General features: G+C 53.1%; 6 protein-coding genes across 7 annotated transcripts; 3 read left to right on the top strand and 3 right to left on the bottom strand.

Annotated features, from left to right (window-relative positions):
- Positions 1 to 2,322: 2,322 nt before the first annotated feature.
- ACRALDRAFT_2045081 (uncharacterized protein) lies at positions 2,323 to 3,579 on the bottom strand (the record flags this gene model as incomplete). Its single annotated transcript, XM_071021493.1, has 5 exons — positions 2,323 to 2,824; positions 2,914 to 3,061; positions 3,165 to 3,296; positions 3,376 to 3,396; positions 3,477 to 3,579. 5 exons carry the CDS (start codon positions 3,577 to 3,579, stop codon positions 2,323 to 2,325), a joined length of 906 nt encoding a protein of 301 aa, XP_070870864.1.
- A 355-nt stretch (positions 3,580 to 3,934) lies between these two features.
- On the top strand, positions 3,935 to 4,608 carry ACRALDRAFT_2142190 (uncharacterized protein; the record flags this gene model as incomplete). The annotated part of the gene is made up of 2 exons (XM_071024185.1): positions 3,935 to 4,225; positions 4,310 to 4,608. The coding sequence occupies 2 exons, from the start codon at positions 3,935 to 3,937 to the stop codon at positions 4,583 to 4,585; spliced, it is 567 nt and encodes a 188-aa protein (XP_070870865.1). The 3' UTR covers positions 4,586 to 4,608.
- A 4,551-nt stretch (positions 4,609 to 9,159) lies between these two features.
- ACRALDRAFT_1083788 (uncharacterized protein) lies at positions 9,160 to 14,008 on the top strand (the record flags this gene model as incomplete). Of its 2 annotated transcripts, XM_071019511.1 has the most annotated exons (5): positions 9,160 to 9,718; positions 9,861 to 10,195; positions 10,291 to 10,429; positions 11,895 to 12,037; positions 12,099 to 14,008. In XM_071019511.1, exons 1-5 carry the CDS (start codon positions 9,330 to 9,332, stop codon positions 14,006 to 14,008), a joined length of 2,916 nt encoding a protein of 971 aa, XP_070870866.1. In that variant the 5' UTR covers positions 9,160 to 9,329. The 2 variants fall into 2 exon arrangements, with proteins under 2 accessions (XP_070870866.1, XP_070870867.1); XM_071019512.1 differs by lacking the exons at positions 9,160 to 9,718; positions 9,861 to 10,195; positions 10,291 to 10,429 and having other exon boundaries at positions 11,437 to 12,037.
- A 580-nt stretch (positions 14,009 to 14,588) lies between these two features.
- Positions 14,589 to 15,364, bottom strand: ACRALDRAFT_1059016 (uncharacterized protein; the record flags this gene model as incomplete). The annotated part of the gene is made up of 2 exons (XM_071015965.1): positions 14,589 to 14,957; positions 15,068 to 15,364. The coding sequence occupies 2 exons, from the start codon at positions 15,362 to 15,364 to the stop codon at positions 14,589 to 14,591; spliced, it is 666 nt and encodes a 221-aa protein (XP_070870868.1).
- Positions 15,365 to 16,016: 652 nt separating this feature from the next.
- ACRALDRAFT_1073150 (uncharacterized protein) lies at positions 16,017 to 16,785 on the top strand (the record flags this gene model as incomplete). Its single annotated transcript, XM_071018071.1, has 3 exons — positions 16,017 to 16,262; positions 16,461 to 16,590; positions 16,739 to 16,785. 3 exons carry the CDS (start codon positions 16,017 to 16,019, stop codon positions 16,783 to 16,785), a joined length of 423 nt encoding a protein of 140 aa, XP_070870869.1.
- A 1,526-nt stretch (positions 16,786 to 18,311) lies between these two features.
- Positions 18,312 to 20,528, bottom strand: ACRALDRAFT_2114743 (uncharacterized protein; the record flags this gene model as incomplete). The annotated part of the gene is made up of 3 exons (XM_071023701.1): positions 18,312 to 19,895; positions 20,106 to 20,224; positions 20,396 to 20,528. The coding sequence occupies 3 exons, from the start codon at positions 20,526 to 20,528 to the stop codon at positions 18,312 to 18,314; spliced, it is 1,836 nt and encodes a 611-aa protein (XP_070870870.1).
- Positions 20,529 to 21,543: the final 1,015 nt, after the last annotated feature.

Here is a 21,543-nt window from a genome sequence, read left to right on the forward strand (position 1 = left end):
AAAAGCACTGCGAATTCTGTAGATAGTTGACCCCTCCGATTTCTCCACAACGGCGTCGTCCGCAGCGTTACGCCGACCAGTCCATCCGTCCATCCGCCTATCCTATCCGCGTTTGTCACCTTCACCGCCGTTCCCCCCTCTGCCGCAGCCATTTCCTCCGCAGTTGCAATGGATACGAAACAGGAGGATCAAGATGACGGATGCTTTGCTATTACATTTGAGAGAAAATACTTCCGTTGTGGAGGCGCCTCGGCCCAAGGAGTTCCGCACCGGATATCGCGGCCTACACGTCCCTCGGCTCAGGAAGGAGAGTCTCGTGAACGAAGCGGAATCATTACGATATATTCGCCGTCATACTAACGTCCTAGTTCCGACTATATACTACGATTTCAAGGATAACGACGTATACGACTTAATTACGGAGTATATCGAAGGCGTGAGTATATCGGAACTCTCAGAGAATCAGAAAGCCATTATGCGCGAGGAGCTCCAGAGCCATATAGCAACGCTTAAGACCCTGAAGTCTAACCGACTTGGCGGGCTATCGGGAATTATGATCCCCCCCATCGGGTTTTGCGACGTACGTTGTACAGAGACAGACTACTGGTCTCTACAACCCTCTGATCATGAAGAATACGTCTTCTGTCATAACGATCTCTCCCAACAGAACATCATCGTCAACCCGGACACATTAAAGATCAACGCGATCGTAAATTAGGAATATGCCGGCTTCTACCCGCCTCGCTTCGAGTAGCTATTCTATTCTATAGCAGGCTTGGCCCTTTATCTGCCGTTAACGGCGAGGATAACGACTCGTTCGAGTTACTTGCGTTTCTTAATTCTTGGGTTCATAGAAGAGTCACCCGGCTTCACTCTGTAGGGCAACGCTTAGCTAACTGGAGCGTATGCATGATTAAGATCCAAGAAGCTAGCTGCTTCCGAAGTTTGTCTCCAGTGGACGGAAGGAGGGACGATATCCTGGTCACAAGGTATTACGGGTCTTCTTGGGAGACAGTAATGAGAGAGCGCACGGTTCCCCCTGCGCCGGCGAAATCGAACGGGCGGTAAGGGTATATTCGATAACGAGGCGTTGACGGCATGTTTGCTATTAGTTGAACGAAGTTACGAGAGGGACGGGCGTTAGCAAGGGAAAGGGGTAATCAAGAGCTCCAGAGGAAAAGGAGAAGGTTTAAGAATATGCAGAGGGAGGTGAACAAGTTTGGTTGTCGCGAGGTAGGTACTTTGATGTCTCATGTCAGGTACCTACGTCGGAGTGGAGAATGCACGGGCCATCACCTTGCACGTGTTGGAGAATTTGGAGGAATCAGAAAGCGGCCGCCTCCGTGGCAGCGACACACGAATTCCAACAAGCTCCAATTCCATATCGTCGTCACCACATCGAAACGTTCCCAGCTACCCCCCGCGGCGCACATCCCCCCTAAACCTCGGGTGGACAATGTCGTGAATCAGAACCTACATCCCTTCAATTTCGCCGCTACAACTCACAATGTCGCGCCCAGCCACCGTACGCTTCTCCCCGTCTCCCCGTGTTCTTCCACTCCAGTCGCAAACTCGAGGCAGCTGATGGGAATCGTCGCTTCGGCAGCAGGTATACAAGCAATACCAGCGCGCTCTGTCCTTGTGGCCCAAAGATGAGCTGCGCCCACACATCCAATTCCCCGCCTTTGTAATGCGAGGCATCGAAAAGCGGCTCGACCCGACGTCCAAGGCACCCCTCGACCCCAAGCATGAATTGGCTCAGCTGAACGCGCTCTGCAGCCTCGCCGAAGACCGTTATGTCAAAAAGGTGCGCATTTTGGGGGAGGGTTTTTTTTTCTGGTTCGTATGGACAGACAACGCTAATCTCGGCTGCTATCCACAGTTCCCTACCGGCCATAGAATCCTCAACCCGAAAAGCCAACCGACCTACTTTAAGGATCTGCTACGCGAGATGGAGGAAGCCCCCAGCAGGACATGGCTGCAGAACGTTTCGAAGAGGTTAACCGGCATGTTCCGGTGGGAGTGAGAGGACGGAAGAGAGGATGAGGAGATTCACACCCATTCACTGAGCTCTGTAAGAGATATAATTGGGAAATAATCGTCGAAATGCGGACACGACTTGGGGTATGTACGAATACTCTTATGTACAGCAGATGTATCATATAAAAAGAGAGGAGAAAGGAGACAAAAAAAGACAAGAAAGGACAAGAGACAAAAACACGAGAAAAGAAACAGGAGCTCGATTAGCTTTCTCTATCCATTGTCCCAAACGCCGCCTAAATGTTCGATGATAATGTCCCCCTCCCTTACCTTCCAGCGTCTTCATAGGTATCGCCCGTCCGGATCCATCTTGTCCATCAAGTCCATCGACTTCTCGTACATGGTGAAGACCAACCCCCCGCTGACCACCAACCTCGCCAACCGCGGCAGCGCACCGCTCCAGAACGTCAACACGCCCTCCTGGCGGAAGATCATGGCCGCGCACCGGAAGCTGTTGCCGTACTGCGACCGCGCCTCGATGCTTTGCATGCGCGTCTTGATCGTGTCGAGCGGTTGCGTCACGTACACCGTGATGAGGCCCGCGAGGCCGCCGATGCCGAACGTGCCGGCGGCCCCGAGCTTCTCCCCGGGCGCCGTGAACGACTCGGTGAGCTGCTTCAGCGTGTTGTAGGCCCCGAACCGCGTGGCCGAGTTGGCCGCCTGCCGCGCCGTCGTCGGCACGAACCCTTGGAAGAAGCCGCGGATGCCGCGTTCCCGCGCGATGATGGGTACCGCGTGGAGGAACCCGCGCATGCGCGGCTTGGGGGATTTCTTATCGTCGATCCTGTCGTGGACACCAGCCCTCGTCAGTTTTCCATTCTGCTTTCTGATGTCGACCAAAGAGAGAAAAGACCCGGCTCGATATAGACATACAATGTCGTCTTGATACTCTCGAAAGGCGTCACGGCAAGGGCAGACTCGGTGACACCCGCGCCAAAGCCGGCGATGACCGTCCTAGGACCCGAAATGTTGCCGTCCGCATCGGCGAGAAGCTTCTTGTACTGATCAAACGCCACGAATCCTGCACGGGTGGGCGGCGCACCCCGGTGTCAGTCCTGATGCTGTCCCATTTCCGTTTTTTTTTCCGGGTATTCCTCCAGAGCGCTCGTCTGTAACACACGTACGGATTCCGGCCTTGAGCGAATTGCCAATGATAAGCGTCGTGCAGCCGGCGTACCACTGCGCACCGAATGGCGGCCATGGCAGCTTCTTGCCGTCGACGAGTTGTCGGTTGAGCTGGGAACGGGTCTTTGCGACTGCGAGCGCGCGGCGGCGTCAGGGCACGTCACCCCGGGAAGGTCTCGGGTGGTCTCGTGGGGTTGGCACACGACTTACACTCGGCGGGGTAGGTGATAGCTTTGGCGTCCCTGTTAGCTTTCGTCCCCGTCCTATCTCGTGGTCGAGGGCAGGACAGCATGGGATTCAATGGGCCATACCAATCTCAACGGCACCAGCTGTGGAGCCGGCAATGATGGAGCGAAGGATGCTGGGGCTCTTCTTCGCGGGCTGCGACTCCTCCCTGGACGTCGCGGTAGCCATGGCGACGGTTGCAAATCAACACCACAATGGTATTCGTCAATCTTTGGTGGTGAAGACGCTTTGAAGAGAGAAGCGCAAAGTCAAAGTCCACTGCCGCGGCAAAAGGAAAAGAAAAAAAAGTCCCAATCTTGATCTCGAAATGTCACAGAACCGGAGCTCGGATTCCGGAAGACCGACACTGGGGACTCGAGCTTAGTCAGCGTCCGATCATCGGGTTACCTGTCGATCTCATCTTGGGTTTTCAGTCGTTCATAACATCTCATATAAGTCAAAAACAGATTGCATTGATTCGCCTCGGCTGGTCTCCAGGGTACGGCTGTTTTCTTATACCATCAAAGCCGTCCACCACCTGACTATGAATCCCTTCACAGCACCATCACGGGCAGAAGCAGAGTGGTTTCCCGTTGGCCTGGCCTCGTCCTTCCCCGATCTCGGCTCGGACGACGGCAACCTCGCCAAACCGCGGATCTGCGAGGGGGCCGCCACTCCGGGGTGCAAGGTCTTTCATGTCCCTAGAACAGATAGCTCTCAAAGGACCGAAGTACCCGTTACAGCCGACTCTTTCGAGACCCGTGAGGGAAGGAGAGGCTTGAAGGATCAGGTCCTTGTGTTCCAATATAAGGGGAAATTCCATGCGATTGACCATGTGAGTGAGGCGTGGCCCCCGGGTTGGTGAGATGTATACTAGTGTAGTAGTTTGAATGATCTGAGCTGATGTGAAATTTCACAGCAATGTCCTCACTCGGCGTATCCCCTTTCTCAAGGCATACCTTTTGATATTGAGGATTTCGGCGTCGTTCTCAGTTCCGGGCTGATGTGCCCGAAGCATGACTGGTCTTTCGACCTGTTCACCGGCACAGCTGACCGTGGGAACTACAAACTGGGCGTGTGGGAAGTTCAATTGCGCGAGGTTGAGGTTGGGGGTGAGGGGAGCCTAATATCCACTGAGAAGGTCGATGCTGTAGATAGGGAGGTGTGGGTGAGGAGGAAGCAGAGGATAGGGTAGCCAAATTCGATCTCGTCGTTCCGCTCATGACCAGATTAAATGGCAAAAAACTGATCGTGAACACTTTTCGAGGACCTCGCTGTATCCGGAGAATCCTCTGAGTTGCGTCAAGAGTATCTAGGTGTCAACATAGGTTGCTTGGATAGTCCGGGATGGGGTTAGCACAGCCGCTGGTTGAGATGTTGCTTCTTCTGTATGGACCTTTACGTTCACATGCGATTCGCGGAGTGGCCACCACTATTCCCGAAGGGCTTTATATAAGGCAGTTCGAACGGTGTGTTAATAATAGATAATCCCCGGTTCAATCATACCCTTGGGCCCTGTATTTCCCGCGCATTCTTATTATTCCCAAGGCCACTCCGTGCAGGGATGCCTAGAGACACCAGCGTACCGGCATATAGTCAAGAGTCAGACGCCCGACCTATAGGTTGCCTGACACGCGATTTCCTGGGTATGGAGTGATTACAGGTCTTCGCATTGAACTTCGGACTAAAGTGCCCCGTATCAACCTCGACTTTCCCACTAGTGGTAGACGGTAGAGAAGTGAACACCGGAACTGAGGCTCGCCGTGTGATGTTTTACTTCTTGCATTGAACCTGCTTGGATGAGCTGTTTGGGGATACCCACGTCACAGTATACCCTACTATTAATTTTAAAGGCCTAATAAGGTAGCCTTGAATGATTCCACGATTAGTGATGCGCGCGCTACAGAAGTCTGGGGACAAGAGACATGACGGCTGCACCGACCCGGAGTTATATGGGTCTTAGAGAGTACCGGTATCCCGCATAACCCCTGTCTGGTATCCCGCAAGCGCCTATCCTATTTAGGAAAGTTTTCCGAATTCGATCAACGCGCGGGAAATTAGAGTCCGTGTTATAAGTCTCGCGATATACCGAAACTTCGGATAGCCAAATAATAAGTCCTAATCCATTTAACTCTCCCTTAATACCTTAATCCGAAAAATCATAGCTATTTTAAACAGATTTTGCATTAATCGCGAGCCTTAAAATACACGTCACGTTATTCCCTTATCCGAAGCCGACCGACCCTTTAAGGGCGTTAATATATAAAGAACTGCTCGAGTCTATTAAGGCGTATTATCGCGACCTAGGTTTTAGCGTGGTTATAAAACAGACCTATAAGTCCCCCGGTAATAGTAAAGCCTATCGTGTTATCCTTAGGTATAACCGTGGCGGCTATCCTTATGTATTAACTACGTAGTATAGAAGTAGTAAAATAACTAAAATCGGATACGGTTAGCTTACCGAGATAAGGCTATTCGGAGATATATGGTAGCTGCTTATTAACGTTAATAAAAACTCGTATAACCACGGTCCCCTTACCGTTACAGCTACTTTAGCAACAGCGAGATCTGATTCCTAAAAAGCAGCCGGTATCGCGAAGATTAAGGATATAGTTAAGGTTCTTTCCGGGATATATAAGCTAACTGCCTTTGAAATCGCTTAGTAAATATAGCGAAAACTAGAAGTTAAATCGCCTACGAAGCTTTTAATTAGCGATTAGGATATCCGTAACTATTAACGGTAATTAAGGAACGGGAAATACGGACCTCTTTTTACTACGCAGTATTTCCTCGAAAAGCTTTAAGCAGGTTAATCGGGCGCTTATTATCTAGCGTATAACGTTAATAAGGAGACTAAGCGAATCGATATAATATTTTAGACCTACCGGGTCTATATTAAGTAGTAGTAATATAATCCAGAGTTACTAATAATAGATTATACCTATTCTGTTAGTAAAAGAGTATTAGAGACCCTTAGATTATTAGCTAGTAACTAACCTCGACTTAACGCCTCTTGATTTAGGTGAACCGGTTTAATATGCCCTTATTCGAAGTTATAGGCGTGGCCGCCGATTATAGTTCGTATAACTATTACTTTGCCCTGGTATTAAAAGAAAATCACGAAGCGTATAAGTGGCTATATAAGCAGATCTAAGTAATCGCCTTAGCGGAATCTATCCGCCTTCTTTCTATTATTATAACGGACTTCGAAAAGGCTCTAAAGAATACGTTAAACGGCGTTTTCCCACGTATACCGTAGCAGCTTTATATCTAGTATATTATAAAGAACATAACTTTAACCGTTAGGAAGAAGTGGAACGGGCCGCTTAAGGGAAGTAGCCTTATTAGTACCTAAGGTGAGTTCACGATATTTCTTTTAGTGTTTTAGCTATTTATCGCGTTTTAATATTTTTGATAATATTATTTATATATATATACCGTTTATAGGTCTATATAAAAGACTTTTTATTTTCGTGGCCTATAGTTAGTCGGATTATTTCGCGTCTTTCCTATTCGGGTTAGTCTAGTAAAAAATTTTTATTAACCGAGCTATATAATTATAGAATAATCCGGCGTATAATCCACTAACGATAACGAATATAATATATTCGCCTAAGAAGAAGACGAAGTTAACGCTACCGCTACTCGATATACTGTTATAGACGTTAATACGGATAATACCCTAGATAAAACTTAATATACGGATACCGGCTATACTTAAATATAGCAAAATCCCCGTAATTTATTATCGGATTAGTCCGATAATTAAGGACCTAACGAGTTTATATCCTCGTGGAAGTCCTGCGTATATACGCCTACTAAAGAGCTTTTTAATCGAAGATAGGGGTTACTAAAAAGGCAGTTTAATATAGAATAGTCCGGTAAGTCGTAGCCCTGCCCTCCCTCTACTTAAATAATATAATCTAACCGTTACTTTAGCTCTTATTAGCTATCTCGAAAAGACCTATTTACTATAGCGCGATTAATTCTATAACTATGCCGTTTAACGCTTTTATAATTACGGTATCCGAGCCACGAGTCGAATAGAATCTGCCTACGCCGAGCTAAAAAAGAACCTCCGAAACCGTCTCGTAGATCTTAAATAATTATCTATCTAGATTAAGCGTATAGTGTAGCGAAAAGATAAACGATTAAGGATTAATATAGTAAAGGCGAGTCTCTATTATATAAAAAAGTATAAAGATAAACCCGTTATAACTAACTTAGTCTTTACGATCACGGTTAAGGCTCTTAACCTTATATAGTAATAGTTTCTGGCGGTAAAGGAGGCGGTTATAAAGAGTATATCTTTGCCTCCCTATATAAGCAGCTTCCGGATATAATACGGCCTGCCCTGCCGCCACGAGATTTACCGCTATTTAATTAGAATATAGCAGCCTCTTAAACGTATCGACGTTAACCCTTACTAGTAGGTAGATAAGAACCACGTAAGTTCTTCTACCCTTAATCTATTCTTAATTCTAAGCCATTTTCTTACTTATTCTAGCCTAATATTCGAGTAATCCGCGAGAGAACCCGAATCTTAGACCCTCTGCCTATCCGCTTAACCCGGAACCGGCTACGACCGTTACCCGTTATTAATAGCGTTCCTCCACCGTTATAACGCCCTCTGCCCTTATAACGCCCTACGCCCTTATAACGCCGTGCCGTAACTAGGGCTTATAACCCTAGGGCTCGTAGCGGCAGGATATTATTATAGTATAAGCGAGATAAACTAAGGTAGCCGCGTAGGAGGAACTAAACTATACGGGAGGAGGCGGCTGCTATCGCTATAAAGACCTCCCGAATAGTTATAGATAACTTTATAGCCAGGCTAATACGTGGTGGGTAATCGCAGGTACCTTCTAGGTATCTTCCTAGCTAAATATAATAGGCGCCTACTTAAACGGTACCTCCGGCGCCTTAGTAATAGGTTTACGCGCATACTCCTCTGCCCCTAACTCTCGAGCCACCGCCTTCAAACTAACAGGCGCCCGGCAGCGAGTTCTGGATCTAATAGCGGCAGCCAGTTAGTCACGTGAATAGTCACGTGACGGGAGGTTAATAGGAGCAGTCTTAATAGTCACGGTTCTTTAGATAGTATTATCAGGAATAGCGGTTTTAGTTAAGTATCTGGTTTTAAAAATAGAGGGTAATACTATGGGATTTTGGTGATTTTCTGAATCCTGCATCTTAGTTAATTCGGGACTTATTATTTAGCTATCCGAAGTTTCGGTATATCGCGAGACTTATAACACGGACTCTAATTTCCCGCGCGTTAATCGAATTCGGAAAACTTTCCTAAATAGGATAGGCGCTTACGGGATACCAGACAGGGGTTATGCGGGATACCGGTACTCGGTCTTGGAGGCGTCATGGGAAACATTCAGACGTGACAAGGATCGTCCATGACTCGACATTCTTCTGCGTTTTCTGTCATCGTTAACCTGTGTTGGGTGAGGCCATGCCCTCCGTAGCACACGTGCAGGCACATGGAGAGATGTCCGAAAAAAGGGCTGTTTAGGTAAGTCGACCTCAGACTTCTAATTCTGGCAATGGCCCCTGGGCGCGTCAGCGGGTAATTTGGAAAGGACGCCAAGGATTCAATGGGTCGCGCGTCTGATTGGTCTCCTTTTGCTTCATTTGCCTAGACTTGACCGGGGTTCTAGGCCTATGAACCCACGGGCCTGGAAGGATTTGGGCTAGGTCTGCTCCTCTCGACCCAGGTCGGGTTGCGCATGAAGGATCTGGATTTCCCTGGCCACGAGGGAAGTTTTCAATTTTGCACGTACATACATACCTAATATATATATTTCCTCGTCCATCCAACATCAATCACGCCCTACGCTCCCTCCAACCGTGAGCCATCGTCGGCCAAGGACAGCAAAGGAGGCAAACGACGACACAGCAGCAGTCCCCGGCTCGGCGGACACTAGGCAATGTTCCGCAATGGACTGACCTGCTTAGTCGCAGTCTCGGACCTCTTTGGCGAATACGGCCTCGGACGAAGACAGCAGTATGATGACGTTCCCGCGCCAGACCCCGATGTCGACGAGGTGTTCGGCGGGATCGACGGGCTGTACGCCCTCGACGCGATGGGACTAGCAGACCTCCCGCGGACCGAATGGTCGAGCACCAAGTGGGCAGCGGGGGAGCTCCCGGAGTCCTGCTACCTGTACACGCTGGATCGAGATTTGCTGGGAGGCAGCTGCCGGCCGTCGGAGATGGAGGTCTATTCCGTGACATATGACGACTGTTCAGACCCCTGGATCGTCTGCCGGTGCAGCGACGCTACGGGCGACACCCGTGCGATGATCGAGCAGCTGGGGTACGTAGCCCTGGATCCTGATTCCATCCTGTTCTTGTCGCACCTACGAACACGCTTGGCGAAAGTGAAACGACCGGTCACGAGTAAGGAAAAATGAGCTGACAACTGGTGCGGCGGATGACGCTTTTCGGGGTTGGTGTAGACAAATTCCAGTCCGAGCTCGAGAATTTATCCGCTACGTGATGATGTCGGCAGACAAGGACGACGTCGGGGCACTGTCTGTGTATTGGAACGGCGACCTGGTCGTCTTTGGCGAAAGCAGCTCGGTGTCACTCTTGGTTCACGAGGTGGCGCATAACATCGACTGGTGGGAGTTTGGGCGGGACGGACTGGCCTATTCTGGTGAGTCTGTCGCAACGACACACCTCCACGATGTCATTGCATTGGCGACAAAAGTTAACAAGTCGAAAGATTTGCAGGAGTGGTACGACGCGGTGGATAACGAGACGTGCGTGGCTGCCGAGTACGCCAAAACGAGTAAGTAGTCACATGGACTAGACAAAAGGGAACGAGTCCACGAGATGGATGGGGTTGAGACGAACGCTAACCACGGGCGGTTGAACCCGTTTTAGCGTACGGCGAAGCATACGCAGAGACGGCCGTTATGGTGGCGTACGACGTCAACGTGGAACCCATCAGCGAGATTGTCGACTACGCATGCATGGAAGGGACGTTCAAGATTGTCAAGGAGCAGATGGGAGACCTGCTCAGGTACGACGAGGACGCAACATGCCACAGTAGGATCGACGATGACCAGCGAGTCTGTGTGCGAGATGAGTACCAATTATTGGCGTGCGAGGACGTCAACAATGATGATAAGAAAGAAGGCGACTCCGAGCCGGGGCCAGGATCGGGACAAGGGACTGCGACAGGGACAGTTGATGGGTCCCTTGAACCGACAGGGAGTGGTGCAGCCGAGACGGAGGCCGCCGACGAGTCGAGCGCGCGGCCGGGTGTATCGTTGGGGAAGATGCCGCTCTTTGTATTTCGAAGCGTTGTGAGGATAACGAATTTCGTGAGGACGGCGGGCGTAAGGGATGGCTGGTAGCATCGGGAGACAATACAGGACCGACAAATCGACAAGTACATAGATTTACTTGATCGGGGTCCCTCAGCACTACACGTGTCATCCGATATTCAGTGGTGTAAAATGGCCATGAGAGGGCAGGAACAATAGATGGGACTGACGATACGTAAGTGGTCTGGTCTGCTGACTCACTCTCCCCACCCTCCATGTACCAGCCTAACAGCAACCAGCCACTCCAAGGTGCACAGCCCGTAGAGGGTGACGTTCATAGCTGACGACGACATCTGCCCCTTCAAGGAGGAGCGATGATCAAGCTCTTTCCTCCCCAGCTTCAGTGACAGGTACTTGATCAGTACTTTGTACTTGATCGACCCAAGCTTCAAGGGACCCCTACCTGGGCTGTCTGGTCCCCACCGAGACCTGTCCATTCAGCCGTCTCCTGGCCCCAACCACCACCGCCCTGGCTCATCACCCGGGTTGTCACCATCAGGTACCAACGTACCAACAAACCTCCAGCCCAAAACCTTAATGCGAGGCTGAGCTTTAACAACGCGTCGAACCTTCTTCACGACACAAGGAAAATAGAAAATATTATACTCCCTTTACTGCGGCGTCCGATAGGACTTTTCTCCTTTCTTTTTCTCTTCTCCTTTTCTTTCTTTTCTTTTTTTTTCACCCCTTTTGTTCTTTTATCTCCTTTTGTTCTATTCTCTTTCTTCATACCCTGCCTTAGTCCTTTCACAGGCCATTCGTTTCCCCTTACATTGCGTTGCCTATCACATTCGTTGAACCGCCCGTGCGACTCGAGTCTTGTCAGACGTATCGACAAGCTAGACTCGTTCTTTTAATTCATATTATTTCCTCCCTTTCACTTCCACGGAATCACGGCATTACTCGATACTTCTTTCTGGCTTGACCTCCCAGATCACTCGACACCAGAGACGAACCACTCACCATCAACGACAGATCGATCCGCCTCCCACGTCGGCACAAACCCAGCCTAATTAACGCTGTGGCGCTTCAACGCACACAAGCAAACACTCGGGCAATTCTATTCAGAAAACTAGTGTCGGCCCTAATCTTCACCGGATTTCCTGCTGCCCATCTCACATCCATACCAACCTGCCTCTTTTATCTATTACCTGACAGTACCATGCCCGACGGACTCGAGGCTCGCTCTCTGAGCTCCCTCAACTTCCTCGCCGCCAATCCTCCGCAGTACCCTGTCAACCCGACTGAGGAAAAGCAGGAGCCCCTGACTCTCTACATTGCCCGTGTGCCTGGGCTTCGAGGTAAGCCATACCATACCATACCCTTTCTTATCTCATGAATCCTCTTTTAACCCATCGCCAGATGTATTCCTTACCCCCTCAAAACCTCAGCTGAAAAACGTTACATCTGAGGATGTCAACAACTCGTTCTACTACGTCCATCTCGAACAACCCGGCGAGTCGTGCGAGCCACGTCCACCTTCCCGTGACGCAGTCACTCCCACCTCCGGATCCAGCATGGAAAGTGGCCGCATTATTCCCGACCGGATTCCACGTAAGCCTTTACCGCCTGGGGCGAAAGTCATTTCGCCAGGGACCTCGGCCACGACCACCCCCGAATCGAATGGTGAAATCCCTACGCCGCCAGCACTGTCAGGGCACCAGAGACAACTGCCGCCGCATCAGGAGAATCAAAGAGAACCAGGGTCTCGAGGAAATCAGGAGAGACCAAATGTCCAGAAGAAACACGAGGGACAGTACTCGCACGCCCGTCATCTGAGCGTCCCGAGTGTAGAACCCTCGAAACAGACGAATCGTAACGGACACCCGAGACCCCAGAGCGCAGAGGCACTCAGATGGACCGGCGACGGGAAAAACTTCTACTCGGTCGAAGACCCTCCTGACCTCCCGCCCAGTCCCAGATTGGCTCGCCGGCCTCTTGGGCCGCGACCTCCACCTAGTCAGCGCATGTCGGTCCCCGACAGGGACATCCTGCAACCGCAGGCCCCTCTTCCCCAGCCACACGACGAGCCGCTCGACAACGCCTCTGCTCCGTCACATCGGCAGTCGCGTCCCGCCTCTCGGTCTCGCCCTGCCTCGCGTTCCCGCCTTGCCTCCCGCTCCCCATCTCCCGTCCGGTTCCACAATTCCACCGCCATCCCTCACACCCTCCACCTCATCCGCCGAGACTTGGCCACCGGCCACCAATGCAACGTCGGCAGTATCACGTCCTCCCGGCTCGAGCCGTCCCTCGACGACTCGTACGAGTACACCAGTTTCGACACGGCTGGATTGGGCACCCAAGACCGCCGCAAAACAAGCGCCCCGCAGCCGGAAATCGACATCACCATCCAGACGTCCGGGTACGCCAAGTTTCGCGGCATGCCAAGTCGCAGGGGCGTCGAAGCCGCGAAACTGTCTCTCGTTGGCGGTGCCGGCTTGGGCGGAAGCCATGTCTCGCTTCCTCCGCCAGGTTCATCCGCGGGAGACGACCTTGGCAGCGTCCGCAGCGGCCACCCGGCGAATGGATTCTTCCATAGGGAGCTCGTCATGACCTATACCAAGTCCTGGGCCGCCGGAATCCGCGAGAGGCTCTCCATGATCGGCGTCGACGACAGGGAGAAGCAGCAGCAACAGCAGCCATGGCGCCGGGGACACGGCCGAAATAGTAGCAACATCTCAGCCACGTCATACGACTCCGCCCTCTCACTCGACGACCCCCCCACCAACGCAGACGCGGGAGCCGGCCATAATATCATCACGAAACCAGGCCACGGCCTTCGTCCCAAGGGGTACATGTTCACCTCCCCCTGGCACGGAACGTGTTGCTTCCGTACCGGCCACGGCGGCCGCAGCCTCAAGCTCTACCATTCCATGTCGGATTGCGGCACCACGTCGTCGGCGCCACACTTTACCAACAAGGGCACCACCGTGGTCGTCAGCGAACTCCGGTTTAACTTGCCGGGGAAGGAGTTGTTCTTCTCGAACAACAAGGACAATGCCGCCGATGGCCCCGCTCGCAGACAGGAACTGGCGGGTCAGTTTGGGCGTCTCATCAGAGGGGAAAAGTATGGAGACGGGGATGACCATGATGACGATGGCGAGCCCTGGGACCCTACAGGTCTGGGCCGGGAGAAGGCTGGCGGTGGGAACCGCGGGAAGCGCGCTAAGCTCGGTAAACTGATCATATACCCCGAAGGCCTGAAGATGCTCGACTTGGTGGTTGCAGCCAATATGGGCGTCTGGTGGGGAGCTTGGGAAAAGAGCTTCTAGACCGACCGAGCGGCGGTCGTCTGGGTATGACATGGGTATGATATCTTGGTCACTTGTCGATTCGTAGCAAAAAGCGTCGGAGTTTTGGGAAGACACAGGGAAAATCCAACGGCGAAAAGAGGGCGGCGAGACATGGCTTTGAGTGTACTGGGCGTTATTGGCACATGAAGAGTATCCGTGGCATCCCTATTCGGCCTTGGGAACAGACCTAGCATCACGATCACCTCGGGCATGGAAATCAACACCCCAATATAGGATGTATGCCTTGATAAATCATAAATCGCCATTCTCCATCTCCACCGTCTCGACTGCAATCACCGTTTCGTGCGAACCCAAATGCAAAAAAGTAAACGAACAAAGAAAAAAGAGCTTGCAAAAAAGCGTGCCTTGATATGTACACAACTACGCCGTCTACATTCCCGCCGTGTGAAGATTTTGCTTTTGCGTCTCGGATAGCTGTACATAGGCAGACAGGAGGGCTTCCGTCCCAACATTCAAATTCAGCCGAAAGCTCCCCCTGGTGTACTAAAACCGTGTTCCCTCGCTCCCGTGCCGCGGCAAGGCCAACAGCAGCCATGGTTTACCGGTAGGGAGCATCGGCACGAATGGCCGCAGCAAGCTGGGGCTCCCACTTGTCGCCGTTGGCGAGGAGCTTCTCCTTGTTGTACAGCAGCTCCTCGCGGGTCTCGGTGGCGTACTCGGCGTTGGGGCCCTCGACGATGGCGTCGACGGGGCACGACTCCTGGCAGAAGCCGCAGTAGATGCACTTTGTCATGTCAATGTCGTAGCGCGTCGTGCGGCGGGAGCCGTCGGCCCGCTCCTCGGCCTCGATGGTGATGGCCTGCGCAGGGCACACGGCCTCGCAGAGCTTGCAGGCGATGCAGCGCTCTTCGCCTGACGGGTAGCGGCGGAGGGCGTGTTCGCCTCGGAACCGGGGGGAGATGGGGCCCTAAGGGAGACAGGTGGCGTTAGTTGGGACGGACCTAGTGAATTATTTTTTCTTTCCTTTTTTTCTCGTCTTTTTTTTCCCTTTCATCTCACGCAACACCGTGGGCTCACCTTCTCAAAAGGATAGTAAATGGTATAAGGAGGCCGGAAGAACTGCTCCAACAGCAAGTACATGCCGCGGAACATCTCGGTCAGGAGAAAGTATTTGCCCAGCTTGTCGAGCGTGCTCTCCTTGTCATCCTCCCACCGCGCAAAGGGCTTCTGGCGGAACCCGGGAGGAGGCGGCCCGGCAGGCGTAGCGTAGCTTCGAGCAGGGACGGTGGCGGTTGCGGCGAGGAGACGGTTCGCGAGGGCCGGGTTGGCTGCCGCAGCCCGGGCGAGGGTGCGAGTCGTCGCGGCGGCGAACATGGTGAGTTGTCTGGTTGTCGGTGGTGCCATTGTCGAGAATGGGAGAAAAAGGCACCAATTGACCCGGCTTGTCAATGGGGGATGGAGACGGACTTGGAGTGGCGGCTGAAGGGGAGTTGGAAACGAAGGGCTCAGCTTGACGTGATGTCCCGGAGCTTTTCGGTGCGGGATTACAACTCTTGGGAGGTGATTGGCTGAGTGTGGTCACGTGAGAGGTCTCGTGATGTCGCCACGAAAGGTTCGTTCTGATATTGGGACAAACAGGGAATCTAGTGTAGAAGAGTATCCTACATAGTTAGGTAGCTATTTTGATAAATATCTCCATTGATTATCTGTTGCCGTCCTGTAACAATCTGCTGTTGAGTATTCAGTGTCGTGGTGCAGCAGGCTGACGAGGCGAAGGTGGTCAGCTGACTTTGCACGTGCACGGACTAGTGCGTTTTCCGTCCCCAGCACCTCGGACAACCCAACGAGAAATTTATCACCATCAACACCTGCCCAGACACTCCATCATAGCTCCAAGCTCCGCCCCTTTTGCCGCTAAACCACGTCAACCCACGCCAATTGGTTTCATCTTCTCCTTCTCTCGCAACCGATCTATCCTTCATCTCCCTCTCGGAAACAAATACCACACAAAATCTCTCTCGTCACAATGCTCCGCTCCGCCGTCATCCGCACCGCCAGCGCCGCCGCGCGCGTCGCCCGCCCTTCCGTCACCATCCGCGCCCCTCTGGCACGGCAACCCGTCTTCGCCGTCTCTGCTCCCCGTCTCGTCGCCGCCTGGAAGCCCATGGGCGTCCGGATGTACTCTGCCGGCGGTGCTCTGAACAAGGAGGAGGTCGAGACCAGGATCACCACCCTTCTACAGGGCTTCGACAAGGTCAACGACCCGAAGAACGTACGTGCTTTCTCGATCCTTGCTCGTCTTTATCGTGCAATGTGTCGTCGTTGTCATTATCATTGCCATTGCTTCAGCTCCTGGTGGGCGGTACCTTTACCAGAGCCTGGATGAATGAAGATCTTTTGTTCCGACCTGATTTCCAATGATTTCGTGAGCCCTTGAGAATGGCCCGTGCTAACGGTCGTCGAATGACAGATCACTCCCACCGCCCATTTCGCCAACGACCTTGGCCTCGACAGCCTTGATGCCGTCGAGGTCGTCATGGCCATCGAGGAGGAGTTCAGCATTGAGATTCCCGACAAGGACGCCGATGCCATCCACTCTGGTATGTACATCCATCCATCCATCATCCCATCGTCTCTGGACGGCCTCCCGTTCCGGACAATCCGACGCTCGAATCTTAACTACACTACTCCGTTATCCGCCACGTTCTATGACGTCTTTCATGCAGCATATCACTAACAGCCCCCTAGTCGCCCAGGCCGTCGAATACATCCTCAACCAGCCCGATGCGCAGTAAGCGAGATACCTCGCGGGGGAACGGACAGAGACTCCGGAAAGCTGTACGAGGAGGGCCGGGAGTAATGTCCAAGAGGAACGAAGGGGACAATGTGCGATGTATTATACACAACTTTCTGCCTACCTAGCTGGTTAACGGTCAAAGGTTGACGGACCTATCACGCCATTCGCATAGATTTTACGGATGAGAGAGCGAGGGGAAGAGAGTGGAGACCTTGCTGTTGCTGCAACACGGTTTTATTTACCCGTTTGTCCATCTTGAGGGGGCGGGAAGGGAACAAGTTGCGTGGGTGTCACATGTGGTGGACAAGTTGGTCCCACTGACATGGGCTATCCAGCAACGCAGGCGCGTATAGCCCAACGCTGCTCTCCTCAAGCATAACACGCGGAAGGGGATGTGTGGTGCCGTGCCTTGTATTAGTGTATAGAGATTTTCCTTGTCGCAGTAGCTGGCTCTTCGTCTTCTCGCCTTACCGCTGTATACTCTCGCTGTAGTTGTGCTTGTGATGATCGCGTAGCTACAGAGTAGAGACCATGATGCGGTCATAGTAACTGCAGCCTCTAACCAAGATGGAATAGATGTGATGGTTCGCGGGCCCTGTAGAATACACCCCGAATAAGCACGCACGAGTGAGCAGAGGCAGAGAGTTCTCAGTTCTCACGAATACGCATTGGGCACCTCAAATTCCATGTCAATCCATACACGGCTCAGCCTTTAGTCGACCCCAAGATGTGTTCCATATAAGACACGGTATCTCCCTCGGAGCTATCTGTAATGATTCCCATAGACACAAACCTGGCCACTGAATCCCCCAAAGCCAAAGAAGAAAAGCAAAACGCTCGAGTCGAATGAGCAAGACTTTGATGCTCGTAGAACGTCTGCCCGGCATGCCAATCCGCCCCCAAGTCCTTACTCGAGACTCACAACACCACAGTGGTATTATCTCGCATGCCCCTCGCCTATGCCTGGCTGGAAGATGCGTCAAAGAAAAAGACGAGAAAAAATGGAGACCATGGGAAGAAAACGGAGGAGAGCAAAGCAAAACCTGTAAACGAAAACAATCAACTCCAAACCATTCCATGTGTGTATATAGCGACAAACATCCCAGCCAACCCCATGTAAAGATCCCGGTCACGCGGACGCTGGTTTCCATGTACCTCGTAGTGTATTTTATTTTTGAAGGACCGTTCCGTCTCAAGTGTAAGTTTTCCATATCTTCCCGCTTTGTTTTGAGCCGGGGACCGCCTCTCGCCTTTGACGCCGGGAGGAGAAATGCAAAAATGAACAAAAGCCGCCACGCGGTCATCTCAAGTCGTGTTAACCATGCCTGTGGCAGGATTCCGTAGGCGTCCTGATGAATTTGATCGTCCAGCTCATGCCTTTGTCTGCGAACCGATCGGCCGGTGGAGAAGATCCGAAGATGGCTCCCAGCGATCCGACCGTATATACCATCGCTATGCTTTTTCGTCGTATCAGGGGAAAAGGAAAACAAAATGCAAAAAAATCTTGGTAGTGGTCTTCTTTCATCATCGTCCACCTACGGCCTCGGTGGCCGAAGGCTCGCGTGACTCCTTGGCGAGACCGGATGCGGGCGCTGACGCTTTATTGGAGAGGACACCGGCGTAGCTCCATCCTGCGCCGGCCACACCGACACCAGACGAGGCTCGCTTTCTTTGCTTGGCGGATTGCTGCTCGTCGCCGTCTTCCTCCATGCTGAATACAAAGGCCGGATCCTCCTCGTCGACGGGGGTGGTGAACCGTCCCGAGGAGCCGATGGAACCGCTCGACACATGCCGCTCCATGGCCCTCTCGCGCTCCCTGCCGACGGGGCCCATGATGCCGTTGCCAGGTGCGCGGCCCACGGCCATCATGGGGTGGAGCCGTGGGCTATGATTGCCGTTTTCGTCGCCGAGCAGCCGAGTCCGTTGCAGCTGCTGCGTGAGCGCCGAGGCGGAATCGCTACCAGAACGGGCACCCGGGGTGGTTCGGCTCGAGATGCTGTCGCCACCGCTTCCGTTGCCCATTTCGTTGGAGAGGACCGAGTTGCGCAGCGGGCTGCCGACGTGACCAAAGGCCGACGGGGCACGCTTGGTCATGGTGCGACCGGCGTCGAGTTCCTCCTCCTTCTGGCGCTGGAACAGGGGTCCCCATCGGCTGGGGCTCGCGCTGGCGATGGGACTGCCGAACTTGGCGGCGTTCTCGCTTCCGGAATCGACATCGGCGGCACGGAAGGAGCCTCTCCGAGCCTTCTCGGCCGGGGTCAGGAGGTCCTGCAGGTTCTGAGGCAGGTAGTCCTCCTCGTAAAAGGCAAACTCGGCATCCCAATCACGATCCACCGTCGGCTTCGGGAGGCTGGAGCTCATCAATTTCGGCCTGGCGAATCGGCTCGAGTGCATGGGCCGCCGGCCGAAGTACTCCTCGCTCATGCCCACCGGCACGCCAGGGGGGCTGGTACCGGCGGCGGTGGCCGAGGTGGAATGATATTCGCTGCCGCCAAAGGCAGAGTTGTGCAGGCTCTTGAGCGTGTCGGAGGTGCGGGTATCCTTGGCGTTAGTGAGTGACGGCGAGGGCGAGTCGATGCCGAATTTGGAGGGCACGGACGACGGCCAGGGGGCGGCGGGGTATCGGGCGGCGTTGGAGATGCCTTGCGAATCGAAGGAAGCGGGCAGCGGGGCGTCGAGAATGGAGAGGGTTTTTGCGCCTCCGTTGACCGGGGAGAGGCCGAGGCCCATCCTCGAGGGATCGTCGTCGCGCGGGGAGCCGTAAGTCGAACCGGCATGCGAGTAGCCGGCGACGTCACCGGAAGGGAGGCCGTTGTCGAGGCTCGGCTGGCGTCCGAGCTGGTGCGACTGGCGGCCCTCGCCGTAGGGATATGTCGGGGTATAAGGAGGTCCACCGTCGCGGTAAAGGCCAGATGTCAAGGCGCTGGTGGTGGTGGCTGTGGCGGTGGCGTGGTTGAAAGGGGTACCGGTAGCCGCGGTCGGGTTGGTCCGACCAGCGAGGCCGATGGGAACAGCGCCGATGGTTACACCATTCTTTCCGTAATTGATACGTCGACCATCGGGGAGTACATGGATGTTGGCGCACTTGGGACCGAATTTGCAGTTGCCCTATACAACAGACGAGACTGGTCAGTTTGGGGTTTTCGGCGATAGGTGGTCTGTGTAACCGAGGGGCATGAAAGGGAGACTGGGCCATCTCTCCGCTGCGCTTCCTGCGGCGTGACCCCAGAGACAAGGAGAGGACGGGAAAAGAAAAAGAAGACCGAGACAATTGCCTCATGGTAAAGCGACAGCGAAGTTTGGGAAGCGGCAACGTACCTTGGCGAAGTACTTGCAGACGGTCTCGGCGGAAGCACCGAGATCGTGGCTAAAAGGACAGGCATTTCCGGCTTGACAGGCACCCTGGCGGTAAAACTTGCAAGGAACGTGAGAAGTATCTGGCAGAAAAGATCAGGTCAGCACAAAGGAGATGCGTGGCAAGATGGTCGAGTGGCACGTCGCACGTTGCACTTTGCAGGGAAAGGAGGCACGACAGGAGTAGGTAGGCCGGCAGAAATCAACGGCCGAGAAAAATGGAGCCCAAGGACAAAATCAAGGATGTGACGTACTCGGCGGGCTTCTAGGACCGTCGAACCTGTGTGCGGATGGCGGTAATGGACCCATTACGGGCGGCGCATGTCCATTTTGCGAAGCGATGCTGAGGCTGCTCGAGCGCATGTGTCGATAATCGGTCGAGGGCATGGTGGAAGGAGAGGAGGCAAGAGGAAGAAGAAAAGGAGGAGAAGAAGAAGAGAGAGGATTGGGAAGGAAGAGAGGGAGGGAGGTGGGGGAGAGGCGGGAAAAGGAGAGCTGAGGCCGAACGAAACGGAGTAGATGTGCGTATATGTGTGCGTGTGTGCGTCTGTGTGTCTGTGTGTGCGTCTGTGTGTGTATGGAGGCAAGTTCAAGGGTCGGTAGTACAGGTGAAGAGAGAGGTTGAGAACGGTGGAGGAATAAGGTGGGGGGAAGTCCTAGCGGAGGCGGGGGAAACTAATTCCCTTAACAGGAGAACGAGTGGGTACAGGGATAAAAGGCGGCAAGACGCTGGGTAAAATCCAGGGCCGATGTACCACGTGGTAAGGAGAGAGGTATCTTGAGTATTCGTACGGAGTAGATACTGTGCTGCAATGTACTTATTACCTCGCGTGGTGGTGGTGGTGGTACTGTCCCTTCCTTGACACCCGTAGTGTCGGGCCCAACTTGGCAGGAGCGGGGAAATGCTGACAACTGGCCGATCGAGTTTGTCCCGGCATAAGTACCTCTGTGGTACCTTTTGATAGCGGCAAAGACGGTTCGCTTCTTGTACCGGCCGTATCGAAAGAGGATTCCCCTTTAGTCCTCTTTTTCTCTGGAACCCGTTTTCTTGCTAAACAGGCAGATGTGTGGGAGGTAACGCGTCGACCGTTGAAACCTGCTTTTGCCCGTTTATTGATCACGGTCGAGGCGAGGCGTCTTCTGGCTTGGCTGGCGCAAGGCGTTGCGGTTCAATTGCGCAACAGTCGAGCAAGCCACCGCCGAGTTATTTCGCAAAAAAAGTCCAGATTGCGAAGCGAGGCGGCACGGATCGGAAGAACGGGCCAGTCCGTTGCAAAAAGTTGCCCTTTTCAATAATCGTAACAGGCAGGACGGAGGCGCGTTCAATATTCGGTCGGGCGAATCGGATAGGCTAAAAGGCGGGTGCATACAGCGCCCGCAAGGTAGGATGAATGGTGCGAGA

This window comes from Sodiomyces alcalophilus (assembly GCF_042370955.1).
Source record: "Sodiomyces alcalophilus JCM 7366 unplaced genomic scaffold ACRALscaffold_11, whole genome shotgun sequence".
In the NCBI taxonomy this organism is placed as follows: Eukaryota; Fungi; Ascomycota; class Sordariomycetes; order Glomerellales; family Plectosphaerellaceae; genus Sodiomyces; species Sodiomyces alcalophilus.